The sequence below is a fragment of the Haliotis asinina genome, chromosome 11, assembly GCF_037392515.1.
Source record: "Haliotis asinina isolate JCU_RB_2024 chromosome 11, JCU_Hal_asi_v2, whole genome shotgun sequence".
NCBI lineage: Eukaryota > Metazoa > Mollusca > Gastropoda > Lepetellida > Haliotidae > Haliotis > Haliotis asinina.
This window is the reverse complement of record NC_090290.1, coordinates 1035208-1061144: the sequence shown is the minus strand read 5'-3', so window position 1 is coordinate 1061144 and position 25937 is coordinate 1035208. Positions and strand designations below refer to the sequence as shown.

General features: G+C 40.6%; 1 protein-coding gene across 1 annotated transcript in view; it reads right to left on the bottom strand.

Moving 5' to 3' along the window:
• Positions 1-25937, bottom strand: part of LOC137255705 (UPF0415 protein C7orf25 homolog) — a 196102-nt gene that overhangs the window by 10536 nt on the left and 159629 nt on the right. Inside the window, exon 5 of the mRNA XM_067793195.1 lies at positions 5337-5521. Coding sequence (XP_067649296.1) covers positions 5337-5521 — 185 coding nt within the window. The remainder of the gene's footprint in view (positions 1-5336; positions 5522-25937) is intronic.

The following is a 25937-nucleotide window of genomic DNA, read 5'->3' as shown; positions in this document are numbered from 1 at the left end:
TATTGTTGTTCTCCCGTAAGTACCCAGATGATATCTAAGATTTCAAGACTGGTTCGTGATCTCTGCTGCGCCTCCCACATGCGCAATTGATAGTTTATGTGTAGACTGATCAAGAAAGAAGAGGTCATTTTACTTTGTTATTATGAAAACAAATCAAACACCTTGAAGTTAACTCATCTGCCAGTAGTATAAAAAAAACGTTAGGACTGAAAAATAATGAAGTCAGTGTACGTCTTTAATTTATATTTTGTCTTATAAACCTAATTAGTTCCTTGTCACATTTGTATGCATTTTGAAAGTTAATATAAAAAAACCTCACAGTCTGGTTATACTTAGAGTGAACTTCTTACATGATTTGAAATTTCTAAACATTGTATAGATTGCCAATGTGAATCATATTTCACACACACCGTATTCGCGACCTCGTGCATGTTTTCTGTAATACAGATTCTGCTGAATGCTACAAGAAATTAATTAAAACAAAATGCAAACATTAAATTTAAGACAGACGATAGTTATAGCAACAATGTCAGGCTATTACCTCATTCAGTATTCCACATAAAGGAACGATATTCTATTCATCTGCAGCTGGTAAATAATCCTGCTCTATGTCTTGTGTCTTTCAATAGTCTAACATGCGAAAAAGTGACACATCATTTGAGAAGTTTTCACACTGGTGTATACATAATCTCACTGGTCACCCAGGACAGCACACCTGGCAACTAACTATATGATGTCCGCCATTAGTTAACCAACAATGAGCAACAATCAATCACTCAAGGCAGTAGCGGTTAATTCTTTGTAGGAAGGATGTTGTTTTTGCACTCGTATTTTATGACTGGGTGTATTCAGCATAGATTGCGTAAATCTACACTCTTAAACACTGCCTTTTTGACAAATCCGCTGCGGAAGTAATTAATCAATCTGTGTGTGGTCGGTTAACCCTTTCCTCAATGTTTGTTTTTGTAACTCAGCTGATAAACCCTCTTGCATCACTTACATGTACATATTACATAACATTCGATACATTTGCCACTACAGACCTTAATTTATAATGTTGAGTATTTACTCCAGACAGGAGAAATGCCAAATGGGAATCTGTGCCGAGTAATTTTATACCCATTATAAATTCATTAACTGACCATCAAGTGAATGATGACAAATAACACGTGTAGGTTTATACCATCAAAAGCGGGTTACAGCAAGGAAGATGTAATCTCTGTGTTGCATGCAGCCTGAAAACACTTTTGGGCTGAAACTGTTTTGAGGATACCAAAGGAACTTCGTTGTTACATAAGAAATGCACATAGTTATTTGCTGTGTACCTGGGTAAATGGGTATAATCAGGTTTTTTTACATGAGAAAATTTTCCGATTTCTCTACCAGTGGCACAGTCGTTGTTATTAGTTTACAAATTCAGATAAATCAACTGTGTGTGTTTTTATTTTCATAGATAATAAACCAGCTAGCAAAATTTACGTATGATGTTTGCTGTGACACCTGGGCCAACCCTCATAACTATCTAAATATAAAGCTTTGCAATCTTTTGGACTTACATGAAAGAAATGGCTTGCTATGTGCCTGTAGACATCATATTTTCACATGACATGATTAAATAGCAAGGAAAAAAACACAGAAATAGGATCAAATTGGATCAGTGACTATACCATCCAGGCATCAGAAAAAAACTACACTGCTGGGATATTTTGTTACAATCAGATAAGGAATACCATGGATATTTTTAAATAAGGGCATGTGATAGGCATCCGGTTTCCTCACTTTTTAGGGTGAAGAAATTCTGCTAATGTGGACAGGAGCCCAGTCCCTTTGTCCGTCACGGTCGAGGGAGCGGGTGCTGACCAATTTGCTGCTTGTTTTCGGAATTAGACCGTTCGTAAGAAACATTATTCGCTCCGCATCAGTGCCCCTTTAATGACTAGCTATGTGTGAAAGAACGCAAAGGGAAGCTGGTGGTTTCACAGGACCTAAATGCTACTTACAAACGCTAACTCTGATTTTGACTTTCACAATGTCATGTAAGCATGTAGGAACATACTAGTACACTAAACACCAAGAAATAAGATACCCTCCTAACTTTATGATCTACTTAAAAACTATCAAAGATATGGTAGAAGGTATTAGTTTAAAAGAAAACTTAACAACACCTTTATGTAAATCATGAACAAGATGAAACGCATCTTTTTCTGAAGAGTTAAATTGTCCTATTTTCATAATCTATGCCAAAATAAACCAGTAACTGAGGTGTAGATGTCTAAAAGAAAGGTTGAAATAATTCTACTTTGAGGCAAAGATAGACAGACAGATAGACAGACAATAGAGTCATCAGGTTTTAGCTATTACAAAACAGGCAACAACTTTTGTGGAGTGTGTAAAATTGTGAAGGAATCATTCCTATTATTTCAGTCTTTTAAAACATTTTCTGCTGAATTGCATTAGTGAAAACAGTCTTTGATATTGTGAAAAAGAGTTTACAAACATCTAAGATTTGTTAACATTGTTGATGGCACAGTAACATTTTTCTATTTCTGTAAACACACAGCAATATCAATCACCAAAACATCGCAGCAACATTCAAGCAGTATTTGTATCCAGTTTACATGTAGAATGATTCCATAAACTGGGGCAGATACAACATTTTGAGTAGGGGGTCTGTACACTGTTGAGAAAAGTGTTGTCCACACTGTTGTGAAAAGTGGGGTGCACACTGTTGTGAAAAGTGGGGTGGACACTGTTGAGAAAAGTGGGGTGCACACTGTTGTGAAAAGTGGGGTGCACACTGTTGAGAAAAGGGGGTCTGCACACTGTTGAGAAAAGTGGGGTGCACACTGTTGTGAAAAGTGGGTCTGCACACTGTTGAGAAAAGTGGGGTGCACACTGTTGAGAAAAGGGGGTCTGCACACTGTTGAGAAAAGTGGGGTGCACACTGTTGTGAAAAGGGGGTGTGCACACTGTTGAGAAAAGGGGGTCTGCACACTGTTGAGAAAAGTGGGGTGCACACTGTTGTGAAAAGTGGGTGTGCACACTGTTGAGAAAAGTGGGGTGCACACTGTTGTGAAAAGTGGGGTGCACACTGTTGAGAAAAGGGGGTGTGCACACTGTTGAGAAAAGGGGGTGTGCACACTGTTGAGAAAAGTGGGGTGCACACTGTTGAGAAAAGTGGGGTGCACACTGCTGAGAAAAGGGGGTGTGCACACTGTTGAGAAAAGTGTTGTGCACACTGTTGTGAAAAGGGGGTGTGCACACTGTTGAGAAAAGGGGGACTACACACTCTGAAGAAAAGGGGATGCACACTGTTGTGAAAAGGGGGTGTGCACACTGTTGAGATAAGGGGGACTACACACTGTTGAGAAATGGGGGTGCACACTCTTGAGGAAAGGGGGTGTGCACACTGTTGAGAAAAGTGCACATTTCATTTTCACCCGAGTTTCAATGGTCTTTTAAAAAAATTTCAGATGCCATCATATCACTGTTATAAGACTTATTCATTGCTACAGAGGTCAGCATGGACAGACCAAGAAGTGAATGTTCACGTACCACAATGCCAACTGAAGATAGGTACCTCCGTCACTAAGGAAGAAGGGTAGCATTTCTTTTGATGTTTAGTGTATATGTATTCTCAAGATGACTATTTTCACTTTAACTGCCCTTTCAAGTTCCGTAATGTGGCCAAATAATATTTACTATTAACAGCTTTATGTCACTAAATATTTGAATATTCCCTCAGATATCTGGTTTCCCCACAAGGGATTTAACTAACATCACTGTATCAAGTCATGTAGTTTTGTTGCACTTGACTGAATTTTTTGGTACCAAATCGAGTGAGTGAATTTAGTTTTATGCCACCTTTAGCAATATTGCCTCAATATCGTTAAAGGGTGACAGCAGAAATGAGCTTAACACATTGAATCCATGTGGGGAATTGAACCTGGGTTTTCGGCGTGACGAGCGAACGGCTTAACCACTAGGCTATTGCACCACCATTAGTAGCTGAGAGGAGACACATGATCAGATGAACAGATAAGACATTTATTGTGGCAGGTGAGATAACTAATAATACTGCATAACAAACATTTAATATGCTGTTCATTTCATCCTATGCAATGCTTCAACCACCAGGCTATACCATCGCCCTCCAGAAAGAAATCCCACCTAGCTAATGGCCCCAAGGCACTTGATTCAGCTGACCAAACACTCCCATCAGCCTTCAAATGACTCGTAAATTGCCATCAAACAAAGAGGCACTAGAATTACATATTCCATGCATTCCAAGACTACATCAAGCCACTGAAGACTTACAATAAACTCCAGTCATAGTCCCATGGGAGGTCTCATTGTTTGTGATACCCTGGCCAGGAAGCATTCAAACTAACACAGAGTCTAAATTCATGTATATAAATCCCAAATGGATCCGGAGAATCGCTAGAAAATTAGTTTCACTGACTGTCAAATCGGTTACAAGTTATACCATTTCATTTAGCACCATTGACTAGCAACTGATGAAAATTTCTTTCATGTAATGGAGCGTTTGAAAAGTTGCATAGTATTAATCAAGAATAACAAACAATTTTTTCTGCTTTGAGCTGTAATTTGACGTCAAATGTGTCATGATTCCTCATCTCAGGAGTACTGACACACTGAATGCATACAATAATAACAACTAGATTCTTCTGCCGCCAGGATTATAAATAACACCTTTGTAGAGAGAGAAGAGCCAATAATTAATTATAAAAACAGTCAAACTTACTTGAATAGTAAAATATTCAGCTGTGATGTGTCTTATCAGTCATCTCAGGATTTAAAACATCATTAGGTATCCGGTATATCATTTGATTCCATGGGCTATATTTAACAATTGCTAAAAATTAATGATAAATATGACATCATGTCCCTTGAATGCATTCAGGACAGATGAGTTTTATTTCTTTCTTTTAAGTCTTTCTGTAGAAAACCAAAAGACACAACACACTTATAATCATTTCTTTGTTATTCCAAAATTTTATTCTACTGTTGCCGATTGTCTATGTTGAAGCATTGTTATTGATTGTCCTAGAATACAAGTTATTCTTTGAACAAGCAAGTTTTCTTAATGCAAGATGAACTAGAGAAAAATAATTTCTACATTCTTTATTATAAGATATGTCTCACTGAAAACAACACAACCAGACAATGCCATTAAACAGCCATATCCCCACAAGCACAGCATGTAGGATGAAGAAACATCCCCAGATCTTTGAAACAGCAACAGTACATTAATGGCTCTTAGCTTGACACCTCATAGACGACATTCCCCTAGACATGCAGATGATTTAACTTACCTTAGAACGATCTTTTATCTTCCCAAGGTTTTGCAAGGTTTGGGCCTTCTGGGATGGTTTGTCTTCAACAACCTTGACCCTGGCTAGGAGCTCTGCAGCCCTCTGTTTCTCTCCATCACCCCCCAGTGTAGACAAGATGGTGTTGAAGTCATCCACCGCAGATCGACATGCATACAGCTCTTTACCTGAAAGAATATTTCAAGCAATCAAAACCCTAATTTCTAGAGAACCTAACACAGTTCCATATATATATTAATGAGTATTCTAGGTGGAAAATTGCACTCCATGAGTTGTGTTGATGCATACAACTTTATGGCTATCAACTTGTTTATTGCACAGGTTGACGGCGTGTGTTCTTACGCTATTTTAAAGCTAAGAGTGATTATAACCAAGTGCTGGTATGTCCGTCACAACACACTATGTATGTAGACTTCCTAGTTCTTGGTTATCTGTCTCAGAGTAAGGAAATCTCATCCTGACACAAGATGACAGTGAAGGTAATGAAACAATTCTTTACAAACACCAGGGCTTTGTTTCACAAAGCTCTCATAAGCCTAAGATCTCGTAACTTTTCTCCTAAGAATAAGATATCATAACTTTTCTCTTAAGCCTAAGATCTCGTAACATTTCTCCTAAGCCGAAGATCTTGTAACTTTTCTCATAGCATTCATACCTCCTACAGGAACCTAAACCTGTTACGAGAAAAGTTAAGAGATCTTCGGCTTACAAGAGGTTTGTGAAACCGGGCTTGGAAGTCATCTGTGACTTTAAGTGATCCATATGGTTTCCAGCACAGCTTTACCTTCAATCCCAACACATCGGTTGTCTCAGACATACAAGACCATTACTCTCTTGAACTGACATTTGGTAAATATGGAAAATGAATATTTTAAAGACTATTTTATGTGCTTATAGGGTACATTCTTAACCAATCGCCTTAACAGATGTGCCGATGACAAGAGATGCACACACACATTCAGTGTTTTCAGTGATTTCAGGATTCAGACTGGCACTAATTGGTAATAGAAGTACGTCAACAACTGTCAGGATGGAGTTCCGCAATTACAATGAGAAACCGCTCCTGGTCTTAATTGGATATACTAGCTGACGTTCTTTTAGATGCTTCATGTTGTCTTTCTCGGCTGGTTAACAATATGGCATGTCCTTCTACGTGGAGGCAGTTCCTGTCTTTGTCTTTATATTATGGATTTCATCTCAATACTTGGTCGTAATCACTTTTAGCTTGAGAACAGTGTGAGAACTTACACCAAAATGATGCTCATAAAAGTTTTATCATTTATCATTTCGTCACAAACTTCTAGAATGCTGATCAAACAATCAACATGTAATATCGTGAGTGAGTGAGTGAGTGAGTGAGTGGTTTCAGTTATGGATGTAGTTTCCACCATTATACCGTGTACTCATCCAGAGCAGCTGTGGCTCATCATACTGTGCAACAAAGTCACTTGTGACACTGGTGGCGTCAAACCTAGCATCACTCGTTACAATGGTGGTATCAAACCTAGCATCACTCGTGACACTGGTGGTATCTAACCTAGCATCACTCGTGACACTGGTATTGTCAAACCTAGCATCACTCGTGACACCGGTGGTATCAAACCTAGCATCACTCGTGACACTGGTGGTATCTAACCTAGCATCACTCGTGACACTGGTGGTGTCAAACCTAGCATCACTCGTGACACTGGTGGTATCTAACCTAGCATCACCCGTGACACTAGTGGTGCCTAGCCTAGCATCACTCACAACACCAGTGGTGTCAAACCTAGCATCACTTGCGACACCGGTGGTGTCAAACCTAGCATCACTCGCGACACCGGTGGTGTCAAACCTAGCATCACTCTTGACACTGGTGGTATCAAACCTAGCATCACTCGTGACAATGGTGGTATCAAACCTAGCATCACTTGTGACAATGGTGGTATCAAACCTAGCATCACTCATGACACTGGTGGTATCAAACCTAGCATCACTCATGACACTAGGGGTGTCTAATCTAGCATCACCCATGACACTAGTGGCGTCAAACCTAACATCACTCGTGACACCGGTATTGTCAAACCTAGCATCACTCGCGACACCGGTGGTGTCAAACCTAGCATCACTTGCAACACTGGTGGTATCAAACCTAGCATCACTCGCGACACTTGTGGTGTCAAACCTAGCATCACTCACGACACTGGTGGTATCAAACCTAGCATCACTCGCGACACTGGTGGTATCAAACCTAGCATCACTCGCGACACTGGTGACATCAAACCTAGCATCACTCGTGACACTGGTGGCGTCTAACCTAGCATCACTCGCGACACTGGTGGCGTCTAACCTAGCATCACTCTTGACACTGGTGGTATCAAACCTAGCATCACTCATGACACTGGTGGTATCAAACCTAGCATCACTCGTGACACTGGTGGTGTCAAACCTAGCATCACTCGCAACACTAGTGGTGTCAAACCTAGCATCACTCGTGACAATGGTGGTATCAAACCTAGCATCACTCGCGACACTGGTGGTATCAAACCTAGCATCACTCGTGACACTTGTGGTGTCAAACCTAGCATCACTCACGACACTGGTGGTATCAAACGTAGCATCACTCGCGACACTGGTGGTATCAAACCTAGCATCACTCGCGACACTGGTGGCGTCTAACCTAGCATCACTCTTGACACTGGTGGTATCAAACCTAGCATCACTCGCAACACTGGTGACATCAAACCTAGCATCACTCGCGACACTGGTGGCGTCTAACCTAGCATCACTCGCGACACTGGTGGCGTCTAACCTAGCATCACTCGTGACAATGGTGGTATCAATCCTAGCATCACTCGTGACACTGGTGGTATCAAACCTAGCATCACTCGTGACACTGGTGGTATCAAACCTAGCATCACTCGTGACACTGGTGGTATCAAACCTAGCATCACTCGCGACACTTGTGGTGTCAAACCTAGCATCACTCACGACACTGGTGGTATCAAACCTAGCATCACTCGCGACACTGATGGTATCAAACCTAGCATCACTCGCGACACTGGTGGCGTCTAACCTAGCATCACTCTTGACACTGGTGGTATCAAACCTAGCATCACTCTTGACACTGGTGGTATCAAACCTAGCATCACTCGTGACACTGGTGGTATCAAACCTAGCATCACTCGTGACACTGGTGGTATCAAACCTAGCATCACTCGTGACACTGGTGGTATCAAACCTAGCATCACTCGTGACACTGGTGGTGTCAAACCTAGCATCACTCGCAACACTAGTGGTATCAAACATAGCATCACTCGTGACACTGGTGGTATCAAACATAGCATCACTTGTGACAATGGTGGCATCAAACCTAGCATCACTCGTGACAATGGTGGTATCAAACCTAGCATCACTCATGACACTAGGGGTGTCTAATCTAGCATCACCCATGACACTAGTGGTGTCAAACCTAGCATCACTCGTGACACCGGTATTGTCAAACCTAGCATCACTCGCGACACCGGTGGTGTCAAACCTAGCATCACTTGCAACACTGGTGGTGTCAAACCTAGCATCACTCGTGACACCGGTGGTGTCTAACCTAGCATCACTCGTGACACTGGTGGTGTCAAACCTAGCATCACTTGTGACACCGGTGGTGTCAAACCTAGCATCACTTGTGACACCGGTGGTGTCTAACCTAGCATCACTCTTGACATCAGTGGTATCAAACCTAGCATCACTCATGACACCGGTGGTATCAAACCTAGCATCACTCGTGACACTGGTGGTATCTAACCTAGCATCACTCGTGACACTTGTGGTGTCAAACCTAGCATCACTCGCGACACTGGTGGTATCAAACCTAGCATCACTCGCAACACTGGTGACATCAAACGTAGCATCACTCGCGACACTGGTGGCGTCTAACCTAGCATCACTCGCGACACTGGTGGCGTCTAACCTAGCATCACTCGCGACACTGGTGGTATCAAACCTAGCATCACTCGTGACACTGGTGGTATCAAACCTAGCATCACTTGTGACAATGGTGGTATCAAACCTAGCATCACTCGTGACACTGGTGGTATCAAACCTAGCATCACACATGACACTAGTGGTGTCAAACCTAGCATCACTCGTGACACCGGTATTGTCAAACCTAGCATCACTCGCGACACCGGTGGTGTCAAACCTAGCATCACTTGCAACACTGGTGGTATCAAACGTAGCATCACTCGCGACACTGGTGGTATCAAACCTAGCATCACTCGCGACACTGGTGGCGTCTAACCTAGCATCACTCTTGACACTGGTGGTATCAAACCTAGCATCACTCTTGACACTGGTGGTATCAAACCTAGCATCACTCGTGACACTGGTGGTATCAAACCTAGCATCACTCGTGACACTGGTGGTATCAAACCTAGCATCACTCGTGACACTGGTGGTATCAAACCTAGCATCACTCGTGACACTGGTGGTGTCAAACCTAGCATCACTCGCAACACTAGTGGTATCAAACATAGCATCACTCGTGACACTGGTGGTATCAAACCTAGCATCACTTGTGACAATGGTGGTATCAAACCTAGCATCACTCGTGACAATGGTGGTATCAAACCTAGCATCACTCATGACACTAGGGGTGTCTAATCTAGCATCACCCATGACACTAGTGGTGTCAAACCTAGCATCACTCGTGACACCGGTATTGTCAAACCTAGCATCACTCGCGACACTGGTGGTGTCAAACCTAGCATCACTTGCAACACTGGTGGTGTCAAACCTAGCATCACTCGTGACACCGGTGGTGTCTAACCTAGCATCACTCGTGACACTGGTGGTGTCAAACCTAGCATCACTTGTGACACCGGTGGTGTCTAACCTAGCATCACTTGTGACACCGGTGGTGTCTAACCTAGCATCACTCTTGACATCGGTGGTATCAAACCTAGCATCACTCATGACACCGGTGGTATCAAACCTGGCATCACTCGTGACACTGGTGGTATCTAACCTAGCATCACTCGTGACACTTGTGGTGTCAAACCTAGCATCACTCGCGACACTGGTGGTATCAAACCTAGCATCACTCGCAACACTGGTGACATCAAACGTAGCATCACTCGCGACACTGGTGGCGTCTAACCTAGCATCACTCGCGACACTGGTGGCGTCTAACCTAGCATCACTCGCGACACTGGTGGTATCAAACCTAGCATCACTCGTGACACTGGTGGTATCAAACCTAGCATCACTCGTGACAATGGTGGTATCAAACCTAGCATCACTCGTGACACTGGTGGTATCAAACCTAGCATCACTCATGACACTAGGGGTGTCTAATCTAGCATCACCCATGACACTAGTGGTGTCAAACCTAGCATCACTCGTGACACCGGTATTGTCAAACCTAGCATCACTCGCGACACCGGTGGTGTCAAACCTAGCATCACTTGCAACACTGGTGGTGTCAAACCTAGCATCACTCGTGACACCGGTGGTGTCTAACCTAGCATCACTCGTGACACCGGTGGTGTCTAACCTAGCATCACTTGTGACACCGGTGGTGTCAAACCTAGCATCACCTGTGACACCGGTGGTGTCTAACCTAGCATCACTCTTGACATCGGTGGTATCAAACCTAGCATCACTCATGACACCGGTGGCATCAAACCTAGCATCACTCGTGACACTGGTGGTATCTAACCTAGCATCACTCGTGACACTTGTGGTGTCAAACCTAGCATCACTCGCGACACTGGTGGTATCAAACCTAGCATCACTCGCAACACTGGTGACATCAAACGTAGCATCACTCGCGACACTGGTGGCGTCTAACCTAGCATCACTCGCGACACTGGTGGCGTCTAACCTAGCATCACTCTTGACACTGGTGGTATCAAACCTAGCATCACTCGTGACACTGGTGGTATCAAACCTAGCATCACTCGTGACACTAGTGGTGTCAAACCTAGCATCACTCTTGACACTAGTGGTGTCAAACCTAGCATCACTCTTGACACTAGTGGTATCAAACCTAGCATCACTCGTGACACTGGTGGTATCAAACCTAGCATCACTCGCGACACTGGTGGTATCAAACCTAGCATCACTCGTGACACTGGTGGTATCAAACCTAGCATCACTTGTGACAATGGTGGTATCAAACCTAGCATCACTCGCGACACTGGTGGTATCAAACCTAGCATCACTCGTGACATTGGTGGTGTCAAACCTAGCATCACTTGCGACACTGGTGGTGTCAAACCTAGCATCAGGGCTATGATAAACCAAGAATGATAATCAATCTGAAATTTGATCACAACTAGATTCTTGGTCGAATTAGTTGTTGCTAGTTTGTTGACTAACATGGCACTCAGCAATATTCAATCTGTCTGTAAATAATGAGACCAGACTTGATGTCATGAGAATCAGTTGATCTGATTGGGATATGAAGACAATGTATTGTGTCAACCAGTCAGCAAGTCTGACCACTTGATGCCTGGACTACTTGCCTTCGACAACGAGCATGCTAATAAGAAAATCAACCAAGTTCTTCTCATCTAAGGGAGTTAGTCACTGAAGGCAGCATACTGCATTAACTTAGGTAATCAGGACTCCCATGACCAACTCCACATATACAGCAAGACTCTTTGGGAATATGTGTACTAGTCTATTTGTCTACTAACAAAGTGGAAGATCAGAGTACTGAAAGTTCTGCTCCAGAAAGGAACACTACCACCAAATTCAGTCAAAGCTAAACTTTGAAACACAAAAAATATTTTGTTCAGAGTTCGAAAAATACCAAAAAGCACCAGTACACCACAGACCTATTTATGTGCCAAGTTTAGTGAACAGTTTTAAAGTTCTGCTGCGGAAAAGAGCTCTACCATCAAATTCACAGGAAGTCAAAAGTCAAAACGTCAAAGCAAAGAAAAGACAAATCTGCAATGACGTGTGCCAATGGGATAATAGGACAGTTATGTGTATTATATCAATCAAATATCACGCTTGGATGGTGGGATAGTCTAGTGGTTGCAGCGTTTGCAGTTCACACAAACTGTCTGGTTTCGATTCCCCACAGGATAAAAATTGTTTTCTTAACATAATATGATGATGGATATACAATGATGTTCTTTTTGAAATGGAGACATCACATGAGGAAACATTTTTGTAAAATGCTGTATTATTTCTTCTGTTTGTAATACAGTAACGGAGATGATCAGAACGGATTATATCATTGACTGGAAAATTCAACAACAAAATGTAATTCGTCTTCAATGCCTTGTTTTCAAAATGAACACAATCTATAATTTCTATCAATGGACAGTCTTCTTCCTTAATGCACTTGTGAATCTAATAGCCCCAATTTAAACATCACAAGTACATAGCAGGCTCTTCTTTGTAGTCACATGGGACAAATATCCTTCTGGGTCTAAAAGGGAATTATACTCTCTGTAACAATCAAAACAGGAACTTTCTTCTAGCCTCAAGTTCCATTCTTGTTGAAAAGTACATGTACAGCGATCTCTAAACTGGTTCAGGAAAACACTGACCTACGGATTGGTTTAACCAGACAATACCAAAACCTTTAGAACAAAGAAGGTTCCTTACATGGGACGCCCAAGCTTCTTTGCCATTACAGTCTAAGTGTAGAAGCATACTGTAGGAAATATTAGGGAGACGGTGATCATGCATTTGTGCTATCTTTAGTACTATTTTAAGCATCTAATCTGAGCATTAATGAAAACTAGAAATGTCCAACATTTTCCATATACCGTGTCAGGGTTAGGGGTAGATTGTGTAACACCTAAACATTTCTTTCAGGCCAGTAAGTGAATCACTTTCAAGGATTTCTACTGGAGAGTGTACATGCAAAATTAAGATCGGTTGCCAATGTTTAGTTTCTCGATAAACTGAAAGAAGGATGGAGTGCAATAAAACAATGATTAACACTTCAGCCCTGCTGGACTACATTCCTCTTCCATGCTATATGCACCTCTTCCACTTACAACATAAAGCTGTAGAGCACAGCGAAAGTCAAGAAATATATGCCTAAATTTATTGATCACCTTGCCGGGCATGTGACTTCCGGGTTCAACTCGAAACGTCATCATGGCACAGAGTGTCTCTCAACTGGAACGTTATTCCCTTCTGTTCTCACGTTCATGTCACCACAAAGAACTATATGGAGATCAGTCAGACGTTCTAAGACGAGAGTTTCAATCTGATTTAATGACAGTCAGTGTTATGTCTAACGTGATATCACTCCAAAGTTTGAACATGGAACATGGAAACAATGTGTGAAGCCCACTTCTTGTACTCCCCACCAGTATATTTCTGGAATATTCCTAGAAGTGGCGTACACCATATATTACTCACACTACCAGCATATGCATAAGAATAAACCCCTAAATAGATATTCTCATTTCTGATTTTTCATCAGTGCTTCTGTGTCTCAACACATCATCAAAAACCAAATGCGTTAGAGTTAAAGATGACAAATGGTTGTCGATGAGTATGCTAGATAAGACCCACATCTCTGCTCGATGTTGGTCTGTAACTCCACTCTTCATACAGCTGTAACAAGAAATAGGAACATTTGTCATTCATCCATATATTGATGTCGTGCCCAGGGACACTCTCCATCAATGTAGGAGGGTAATATCACATTGTTGCAGAGACTAATTGGCGATCATTTATGAGATAATACTCCCTCGCCACATGAATAATGAAAAGACTCACTTAACAAGTTATCTATCTGTTTCAAGTTGACCAGGCAACAATAGGGTTATTATACTGATGTGTATTGAACGAGATAATGGTGTCGCAGAATGCAATATCTGATGGTGGAATTCTTGACAGGGTTGACTCAGATGATGGTCCTGGAGTGGATGAACCCATTTGTCAAAGGGACACGTTACACCTGGGGAATATTACAGGTTTGTTAGCACTGACAGGTCCATAAGTTTACCTGTGTTATTTATCACTGAGGTAAATATAAATCATAATAGTCAATGCGTTAGGGTCAAGAAAAATTAACACAATACAAAATGGAGCGGGTTGTCCAGAGAAAACCAAATTCTTAATAGTCACAGTGTCAGTGTTAGGGCCAGAATACAAAATTAGGTCCATGGGAAATGTCAAAAGGTGCACAATCTGTACTATAATGCAAGCAAAATAAGATTACACATGATCTGGGAAAGTCAGTTTAAAATAATTATTGGGTTCAAAACCAAAACTGAATCTGTGCTTTATATTTTGCAAATTCTTACATACAGGAATTAAGAAGTCCAAACTTCTGCAGCAGCATTACTGATCTCGAACATTAGCCAATCAGATGCACTGGCATTTTGTGACATCTGAACAGAATGTAGGATCTCCTCTTCTTTCTTTACTTAACATAAACAATGAAGGATGTTTAAATATAAGTAAAAAAACATACAATCAATCAAAACTCCCTTGTAGGACATCAGAGGCATGCTTTGGATGTGTAATGAGCTTGTATGAGAAATGACTTCCTGTCATCTCTCAGCAAAATTAAAATCACACTCATTGACTCTCACTCTCTCAACCATCAACCCGCACACCCTCCCACTCGCTCACAAACTCACTCACTCAACCATCGATCCACGTAACCACACATTCACTCATCCACTCCCTCAACCATCCACCTACATATCCTCGCACTCATCCACTCCCTCAACCATCCACCCACATACCCTCCCTCTCATTCACTCACTCCCACAACCATCCACCAACATACCCTCTCACTCATCCACTCCCTCAACCATCCACTCACACACCCTCTCACTCACTCATTCACTCCCTTAACCATCTGCCCACATACCCTCTCACTCCCTCAACCATCCACTCACACACCCTCTCTCACTCACTCACTCAACCATCCACCCACATACCCTCTCACTCACTCAACCATCCACCCACATACCCTCTCACTCACTCACTCAACCAATCACCCACACACCCTCCCACTCACTCATCCGGTCCCTGAACCATCCATCTGTGTTTGAATATTAGAAGTACATAACAAAATCTTAACGCAGTATTGAGCAAAACAATTGAAACAAGTTTGATTCCATGTCTTGATTTAATATTTGACATAGATTTATGCAAAATTGGTACACATGTAGACAATATTTTGTTAAATCGATCACAATAAATCAATAGTCAATCAGTCCACCATTTCTTTCCAAACAGTGTTCCATTCACCGAGGCATGGAGTTCCTGCAATAACTCGTACCACATTTCAAGAATCTCTCATTTCCAGTCTTTCAGTTCCAACTTTTCACTTTGTCCATGATGATTTGCCAGACATGATGATTTGAGGTATTAAGACAAACTTCATGATCCCACCCCATACCACCACAGTAGACGAGAACGTTGGGCACATTTTTTCCATTTTGACACCACCATTTTCCTTGTAATTCGGAAAAATTGAAATCTCGATTCATCTGTAAATATTCAGTTTGAAAAGTTAGTGTCCCTGTTTCACTCACACCACTCCTGTGTTTTCCGCTTGTGCTCTTGCATCATCAGCGGAACCTTTGTCAGCATTATCTTCACGATATCTGATTCTTTTAAACTCCACCTGACAGCCCATTCGGATACTCTAATACTCCCTAAAGCCATGGCACGTCTCCCAGTTGTTTAGCTGACTAGTTTGGATGCACCGCCACAAGTTGTGCGAGTCATCGTCTGTCATCTCCACTGAGTTTACAAGGATGTCCCGATCCTGGTTTGTGCTGAAAACTCCCGGCAGCTTGAAATCTGGCAATAAGTGGGTAAATGGTACTCCGAGGAAGCCCAAATATTTTTACTTTTGAACTGATTTGCACCCTGCTTCAAAGCGAGAAGTCCATATATTGCATCACATTTTGACATGACGTTGGTAACTAGGAAATCATCTGCTACAGTGTCACCACGTGGCCTGACTATACAACAGGAGATGATGCTGAGAATGTCATACTGTTGTCAGTGGAGCAATATTAAGAAATCCCCCTTGAACCAGCATAATATAACACAGACTAAAATATTCAGTAATTTATTGAGGAAACAATGAGCAAGCTACAATGAATCTAGTACAATGCAATTGAGTCACATGTCTAAGGCAATGGGTCACAAATATAAAATATCAACTCACCAGAGCATTTTTTCTGTTCTTTTTTTTTATTTTGTTCTTATTATTATTATTTTTATTCATTCAAGTTTGCAGTTTGCACAGCGAGCAGTCTGGCACGGAGTGTCCATCTTAAATATGATGTTGACAAACAGACGTTGATAGGCAGAGCCACACAAACCCTGTAGTTCCAAGTGCATGTCAGTGTGTGATAGTCAACACAAAAACCAGCCTTTGTATATACTGACACAGTGTTGGAAACATTCAAGCACAGTGCAGCTGTTGCCATTGACTTAGAACTTTCTCAAACAGGAAGTAAACAATACATTGCCAAGGACAGGTAACTCTGGAGAGCTATCAAGGTCTGCCACTAAAAATACTTTTTCCATTATACATATGTGGTACAAAATGTGACTCACAACTGAACCTCAAAACTCTAAACAATGTGACTCAATGATAACTATCACTTAATCAATGATAATACAGATTACAGAAAACACACTTCACACTGCTAGCACCATCATCAATGTTATCAACGTGCTCGTCATTCTACCATAACAGAGTTGATAAGATCTCTACAAGGTACAATAGAAAATGAGAGGTATATAATGTGATTACTAGGATAGAACTGAAGTCATAGTAGAATAGTTTATCGAAGAACTGGCCGAGTGTGGTTTTACACTGTTTCAAGCAAAATCCCAGCAACATCAAGGCAGGGGACACCAGAAATGGACTTCACACTCTGTACCCATGTTTATCATACAAACTGACAATGATATATTTTGTATGATAAGAAAGTTAGCAGTATATGCAAATATGTGACATATTAACAATGGAATCAGATTACATTGATGATTCTGTGATGACACTGAGATATGTATAATTTGTGGGTAATGTCATCCAATAAACACTTTCACATTAAGGATCAAAGCTCAAGTTTGATGTTTTGGCCAGTTTTTGTCACTTTTGGCCACACAGGTTACTTAAAGCCATGTCAAGGCTATCACAGCAAAATGCCTCACAAGCAGGTTGCCCTACATGACCTATAAAAAGATGTTTGATCTCCACTGGAGCCCTTCTGGCCCACAGTGTGAGTGAGTTTAACACCGCTTTGGGGTATGTTCCAGCAATATTATGGCAGGGGATACCAAAAATGGGCTTCACACATGGCATCCATATGGGGAATAGAATCCACATCTTTGGCATGATGAGTGAATTCTTTACCCACTGGGCTACCCCACCGGCCCCCTTAATATCACTGCTGCCACTAAGGTCACTGTGTGGAACAGCAGGGGCTTTTCTTACCCTGAATTCTCCGACACATATTGAAAAAGCTTCAAATTACTGACAGCCAGCAAACTAAAAACACCAATGACAAAAGTCAAAGGTTGATAACAGGTCAAACAAAATATATCAGAGTGGCAAAGTACAACATGTTGTCTGTGTCCTAGCACAGGCAAGCTGTAGCGCAAGTATGGTTGCGCAGCGTAGAGGAAATGACCAGTCTTCATATATGCGAGCATAGCGAGCAAAGGTTAGCAACACACTTCCCTCGCTTCGGTTCAAAAGGTATTTTTCGTGTCAAAATAAAATATCGCCACCATCAAAGGTACACTCACATTTCCTCACTAGGTTGTGATCTCCGATTTCCAACCCCATATTTAATAATTACTCACGTGAAATATGTTTTATTCAACATTTTAAGCACCACTCGTGGTATTCAGTTTGTTCTTCGCCTCCATTACCCCTGCCAGCTTCAGGTTCAAACACATATGGAAATCTGAGATCACAATCTAGTCAGGAATTTGGAGTGTACATTTGATGGTGGCGATATTTTATTTTGACACAAAATACTTTTTGAACCGAAGCGAGGGAAGTGTGTTGCCAACCTTTGCTCGCTTCGCTCGCATATATGAAGACTGGTCATATTCTCTACGCTGCGCAACCCCACTTGCGCTACAGTTTGCCTGTGGTCCAAGAGAGACTGCCTTTCTGCAATTCCAATCTCTTTCTGATAACTCTTTCGTTAAAACCGAAAGTGTGATTCATCAAGAACATGGCATCAGATGTCTAAATACATTTCAGAACAAGTTGAAATGACAGCACAAGAAGGTCATATGTCAGTTAAAATCAGGTCAGATTGATTGATGTGTCAGGTCAATGAAATTAAATTACAACAAGAGTTAATTAAATTAAATTGCAACAGGAGTTGGAGACAATGCTGCTGTCGAGGGGTAAATCATTACAAGATCAGCCCAGCCAATGGATGACTGATTGCTCTACAGGGAGAGGACAGGTGTGAATTCTCGCACTACTCCGTCTTTCAAGTCGGGAAAATCAATACCCACACTGTTTGAACACAAATATGCATTTCTTTGGCAACAGTGACTCTAAATATTTGTCAAAGCCTTGTACCAAACTAGGTCAAGCGAGTGGAAAGAAAAGTGTTTACACATGACCAAAAGGACTCAGCATGATTAAAAACATTAATGAATTATTTAATAACAGTTGGCCATTTTTCTTGTAAAATAGGGATTGTAAAGACATTTTTGGATACAAGCACTATAAGCATGTGTTCCTACAGAACACATTTGCAAAAGAAGTAGACAAAAAGGTCTTATTGAACGGAACTAATACCACTTGTGGCAGACCCGTTTGTCTGTAACAGTTTATTGTTAACAAGGCGATACCATCCGATGGTGCTCTATGAAAAACAAAAGAGGCCACCTGAAAACAGTTGCTTAACAAGTTAGCTTGAGTGTGTGTTGTCTGTTCACCAGGAAACAAGGCGGTGCCAATCAATGTTGCTCTAGGCCAACCAAAAGGCTGTTGTTCATTTGTTGTTTCAATTGTAAGCTGCTGTCAGCAGTTTGTAAACATCACAGCAACCTGTAAACACATCTTGGCAACTTGTAAAGAACTTGTAAACACATCAAAGCCACATGTAAACGACTTGTAAACACATCATATAAACTTCTGAACACATCACATCAACTTGTAAATAACTTGTAAACACATCACAGCAACTTGTAAACGACTTGTAAACACATCACAGCAACTTGTAAACATCATAGCAACTTGCAAACACATCACAGGAATAATTTAACACATCACAGAAACCTGTAAACACATCAAGCAACATGTAAACACATCAAGCAACATGTAAACACATCACAGCATCTTGTCAGTTGATTCCTGGATAGATTAATTTTTGACGCCATTGTATATATATTTTATTGTTTATCACTACATTCAGCAAATATTGCAAGTATATGGTGGTCTGTACATAACCAAGTCTAGACCAAACAATCCCCTGATTGACATAGCAGTTGGATATAATCACAGGCATCAACAAAGATGGAGCCCATGACCACATAATGCTGAAGGTAGTTTCTTTTGACAAGTATGGCTTGCTGAAGATCAATTCTAACACAGATCTGTGAGGGTTAATTACCCTCCAAAACCTCTGCTGGTTGAAAAGAAAAGTATTCATGGATCAGATGATCAGGCTAGGTGATATGGGTACCAATATCAATCACCTGATGGTCTGGTTCAGCATCCACTATTCCACAAGTCACCATCCAACAAACGGAATATTGTCTACTCTGATCACTGTCAAACTTCACAACCAACAAACATCCCTAAAACCAAGAACCTTTCAATCACCAACCCACAATTCACGAGTGAGTGCACCCAAGTTAAGTCAAAATGTAGGCTGTTTCTACTGCCTTAAATGATCGCGTTATCTAGCCGATGAGCAATCTGGTGCAGTCTTTCAGCCTAGATGGTCGTGTAAACACAGGAGGTAATAAGTGACTGTGTCTTTACTTACATCATCAGTGAAGGGGAAAATGTGATGGATGTCAACATCTGTATAGTAAGGAAGCTAACACTTTGAAGTAGAATTTTACTCTTCAGATGAATGAAAGCTGGAAAGCAGATATCTATACGTGTACAGTAAACATTTCACTCACATACAAAAGACAACTTTAACTCACAGGACACGCCATGATTTGAGTATGTACCGAGTACAATGTGTGTGAAGTTCCACATCCTACATTATACTGTAAGCATTCATGATAAACATGCAGTCGAAAAAAACATGATTCCACAAAACATTTAATCAAATGATATTTACAGACCCAATGCTGGAATAAACACGTCAGTGATGTCATATGTTGCCCAAAACATATAATCGGACGATATTTACAGAATCGATTTTGGAATATACCATGGCTGTATAAAACATAGGATGTTCCAATAAAACTAACAATACTTATAGTTTCCATGGTGAAATGTACATGGCTATCTGGTAACATTACCAAAAGCACAAAATCCAATGATATCTACAACTTCCTCACTGGAATAAACATTGCCTTTCAAATGATTATGATTTCTCAAAACATAATCTAACAATGTCCAAGGCTGGAATATTGTATTATACATGTACCAAAGTGTTCCCTGTGTTTTATGTACATTACAGACCAATTTATTCTGTATCTTATCCGGTCATCATGAGAAGCACTTCACAGTTTGGAGATGTTCTCAACCTTACATTCCAGCCATCATTCACCTTACTTTCACCATGACACAACAGATACAGGGGAAAGAAGTTGACATTTTGAAGAAAGTCCAATCCAAGGCTATTTCTATACCAAAGCAGGATGTGTCACTTTCATCTAACGAAACACCTGGGGCACAATATTGAGAAACTCTTTTTGTACCTTAGGGGTCCAAAAATCTCTGAAATAATTAATCAACATCAGAATTTCTTTTGGGGTTTGGGATGATCGCTTTCAGGACAAGAATGCCAGTTTTGTGTCCATGCTTTCAAAAACAGGATGTGACCAAGTGAAGGATCGCTGACGGCAGACAAGCACACAAAGATGTGTTCGACGTTGGTGGGATAAGGAGATGCGTCTACACTTGCCCTGTGTGCTGAAACACCCATACTGCTCAAGCATGTTAACAAACATGAAATACCTGATGTATTCAATACACTTGGAATTCTACAGTTGTTGATGAACAAATTCTTTCTAACACCATAATGTGATTGCAAACAGTGTTCTGGTACTGATGATGGTGTTGATGATTGATTGACTTGCTTAGCTTAGTTAAATTAATAATTGGTGAGTCATAGACTGGTGTTGGTTATGATAATAATGACTGCGATGATGAAGATGATGATTATGAAGGTAATGATGATGATGATGATGATGATGAACAAGCCAGTTGGTGCAGAGATGATTATGAAGGTGATATCAGCTGGTGTAGCGTCTTTCATGGAGATGATGGTGACACTAGCTGGTGTAGTGTCTTTAATGGAGATGATGGTGACACTAGCTGGTGTAGTGTCTTTAATGGAGATGATGGTGACACTAGCTGGTGTAGCGTCTTTAATGGAGATGATGGTGACACTAGCTGGTGTAGTGTCTTTAATGGAGATGATGGTGACACTAGCTGGTGTAGTGTCTTTAATGGAGATGATGGTGACACTAGCTGGTGTAGCGTCTTTAATGGAGATGATGGTGACACTAGCTGGTGTAGCGTCTTTAATGGAGATGATGGTGACACTAGCTGGTGTAGCGTCTTTAATGGAGATGATGGTGACACTAGCTGGTGTAGTGTCTTTAATGGAGATGATGGTGACACTAGCTGGTGTAGCGTCTTTAATGGAGATGATGGTGACACTAGCTGGTGTAGTGTCTTTAATGGAGATGATGGTGACACTAGCTGGTGTAGTGTCTTTAATGGAGATGATGGTGACACTAGCTGGTGTAGCGTCTTTAATGGAGATGATGGTGACACTAGCTGGTGTAGTGTCTTTAATGGAGATGATGGTGACACTAGCTGGTGTAGTGTCTTTAATGGAGATGATGGTGACACTAGCTGGTGTAGTGTCTTTAATGGAGATGATGGTTACAAGGTGTTGCACTGTTTTTTGCCACACATGTAAAGTTTTAAGCCACCCACCATCTTGTCAGACAACATTTCAAAGTCGGTCAATCTTGCAACACTTAAATGTACCAAAAACATAGCAACGTTTTTGCACACTAAACCAAAAGAATTCATGGTTATATTTAGATGTTCTGCATGAAATCTGCCACCCAAAGAACACATCTTTCCAACATAATCCTACTTCTTTTCTGCACTTGCAAGATCAAAGAAGACACTTTTTAAAACCATATTGATCTTGCTTTGCCAAGATTCTACAAATGTGTTACATTGTGATCGTAATTGCTTGTGTTAAATGGAGCTGTCCTGAAAGGAATTTACAGCACATTTTTTAAGCCCTAGGTTGATGATAAAATGTTTTGTAGTTTATTTTTTACACTTTCAACTAAACAAAATCAGCATTGAATTTAATTTCGTGATATTTTTACGAAAATTGTTTTTTGTCTCTACTATTGAACATAAAATTATTTCCTCTTTGGGTTAGACTCATTGAAAACAACTCTTATGCAACCTGTATGATTTCAGGTTTCTCATCTTAATGCTTGAAGTTTCTGGTTTCTCATCTTAATGCTTGAAGTTTCTGGTTTCTCATCTTAATGCTTGAAGTTTCTGGTTTCTCATCTTAATGCTTGAAGTTTCTGGTTTCTCATCTTAATGCTTGAAGCTTCCGGTTTCTCATCTTAATGTTTGAAGCTACAGGTTTCTCTTCTAATGCTTGAAGTTTCAGGTTTCTCATCTTAATGTTTGAAGCTACAGGTTTCTCATCTTAATGCTTGAAGCTTCAGGCTTATCATCTTCATGCTTGAAGTTTCAGGTTTCTCATCTAATGCTTGAAGCTTCCGGTTTCACATCTTACAGCTTGAAACTTAAGGAGAAATAGACTGTCAGAAGTAATATAAAAGAAGAGTCATCAGAAGATGACTTATCCCACCGCCCCCCAAATATTTGAAAGGACAAATCATCTGACAGTTACTTAATGTCTTTTTGGACTAAGTTTGAAATGTTTCCATGGAATTCATGAAAAAATATTAATGACATATATCTGTAAACAGCAAAAAGCACCACTTCAAGATCTGTCTCATATATCTGCCAAGATCTGTTAAAAGATATCAAACGCTTTTCAAGTTGTGCTCGAGAAACAAAGTAATGTCCAGTTGTCCAGAAACAAAGCCCATCCGTCCATTTTGAGACTAAGTCCATATTGTTTCCAAGGAAACCACAAAACTTAATGATGCCAAAACTTTGTAAACAGCAAAAGGAATCAAATATCTGCCAAGTTCTGCTGACAGATTATAAATGGTTTTCGAGTAGTGCTCCAGAAACGAGGCCCATTCCTCCAGTTTCAGAGTCCGAAATGTTTTCATGGAAACACAGAAAATGATACAACACAAAAACCTGCAAATAGCAAAAGGCACCACTTTGGGGTCTGCCAGACATATCTGCTAAGTTTTGCTGAAAGATATTAAGAAGCTTTTGAGTTCTGCTCCGCAAACAAAACCCATCCGTCCATTTTGAGAGAAAGTCTGAAACGTTTATATTGAAACTGAGAAAATAATACACCACAAAAACCTGTACATAGCAAAAGACACCACTTTAAATTCTGAGTGATATATCTACCAAGATTTGCAAACAAATATTGAACAGTTTTTGAGTTCTGCTCCGGAAACGAAGCCCATCCCTCCATTTTGAGACTAAGTCCGAAATGTTTCCATGGAAACCGAGAAAATAATAAATCATAAAAAACTGTACATAGCAAAAGGCAGTACTTCAGATTCTGATTGATATATCTACCAAGTTTTGCAGAAAAATATAGAACAGTTGTTGAGTTCAGCTCCGGAAACGAAACACATCTCTCACTTTTGAGACTAAGTCCGAAACACTTCCATGGAAACTGAGAAAATAGGAAATAACGAAAAACTGTAAATAGCAAAAGGCACCACTTTAAGTTCTGATTGATATATCTACCAAGTTTATCAGAAAAAGAATCAGAATGATTACGGACAGACAGAGAGACGAGGCGTCGACTATATCCCCCCGCATTACATGCCGGGGGGATAATAACAAGATCAAAATCAATGAAATGACCATAAAAAGGGTATGAAAACAGTGTTTGAAATAACATCCCTCATTGACCATACAGTGTCATTGTTGTACAGCAATTTTTGTGTCAGAAAAAAAAACAGTGAAAAAACTGAAGAAACTCCATAAAATAAAGTTTTTGAGTTGAAAGCCCCATTAAACACATTCTGCTAAATATATGCAGGCACTTTTGTTCAAAAAGGAAGGCTGACTTTAAGGTCAGTCTTAAGTTTATTCACCAAGCAAATCATTCATGATGCCTGCTACATGGCCTTACCTCTGTGAAGGTCCTAAATGTGTAGATTGATGCTCATGCTGTTGCTCACTGGATTATCCAGTTCAGTAACAATTACTTACTGCTGGAATACTGTGAGTGCAGTGATAAATAACAAAACCAACTTCATCTGCATGTTCAGGGACCATGACACAAAGTTTACTGGATATGACACAAAGTTAACCAGATCATGACACAAAGTTTACTGGATATGACACAAAGTTTACCAGATCATGACACAAAGTCTAGAGTGTCATGACACAAAGTTTACTGGATATGCCACAAGGTTAACCAGATCATGACACAAAGTCTAGAGTGTCATGACACAAAGTTTACTAGATATGACAGAAAGTTAACCAGATCATGACAGAAAGTTAACCAGATCATGACACAAGGTTAACCAGATCATGACACAAAGTCTACAGTGTCATGACACAAAGTTAACCAGATCATGACGCAAAAGTTAACTAGATCATGACACAAAGTTAACCAGATCATGACACAAAGTTTACTGGATATGACACAAAGTTAACCAGATCATGACACAAAGTTAACCAGATTATGACACAAAGTTTACTGGACATGACACAAAGTTCACCAGATCATGACACAAAGTCTAGAGTGTCATGACACAAAGTTTACTGGATATGACACAAGGTTAACCAGATCATGACACAAAGTCTACAGTGTCATGACACAAAGTTTACTGGATATGACACAAAGTTAACCGGATCATGACACAAAATTAACCAGATCATGACACAAAGTTAACCAGATCATGACACAAAGTTTACTGGAAATGACATAAAGTTCACCAGATCATGACACAAAGTTAACCAGATCATGACACAAGGTTTACTGGATATGACACAAAGTTAACCAGATCATGACACAAAGTTTACTGGATATGACACAAAGTTAACCAGATCATGACACAAAGTTAACCAGATTATGACACAAAGTTTACTGGATATGACACAAAGTTCACCAGATCATGACACAAAGTCTAGAGTGTCATGACACAAAGTTTACTGGATATGACACAATGCTAACCAGATCATGACACAAAGTTTACTGGATATGACACAAGGTTAACCAGATCATGACACAAAGTCTACAGTGTCATGACACAACGTTTACTGGATAT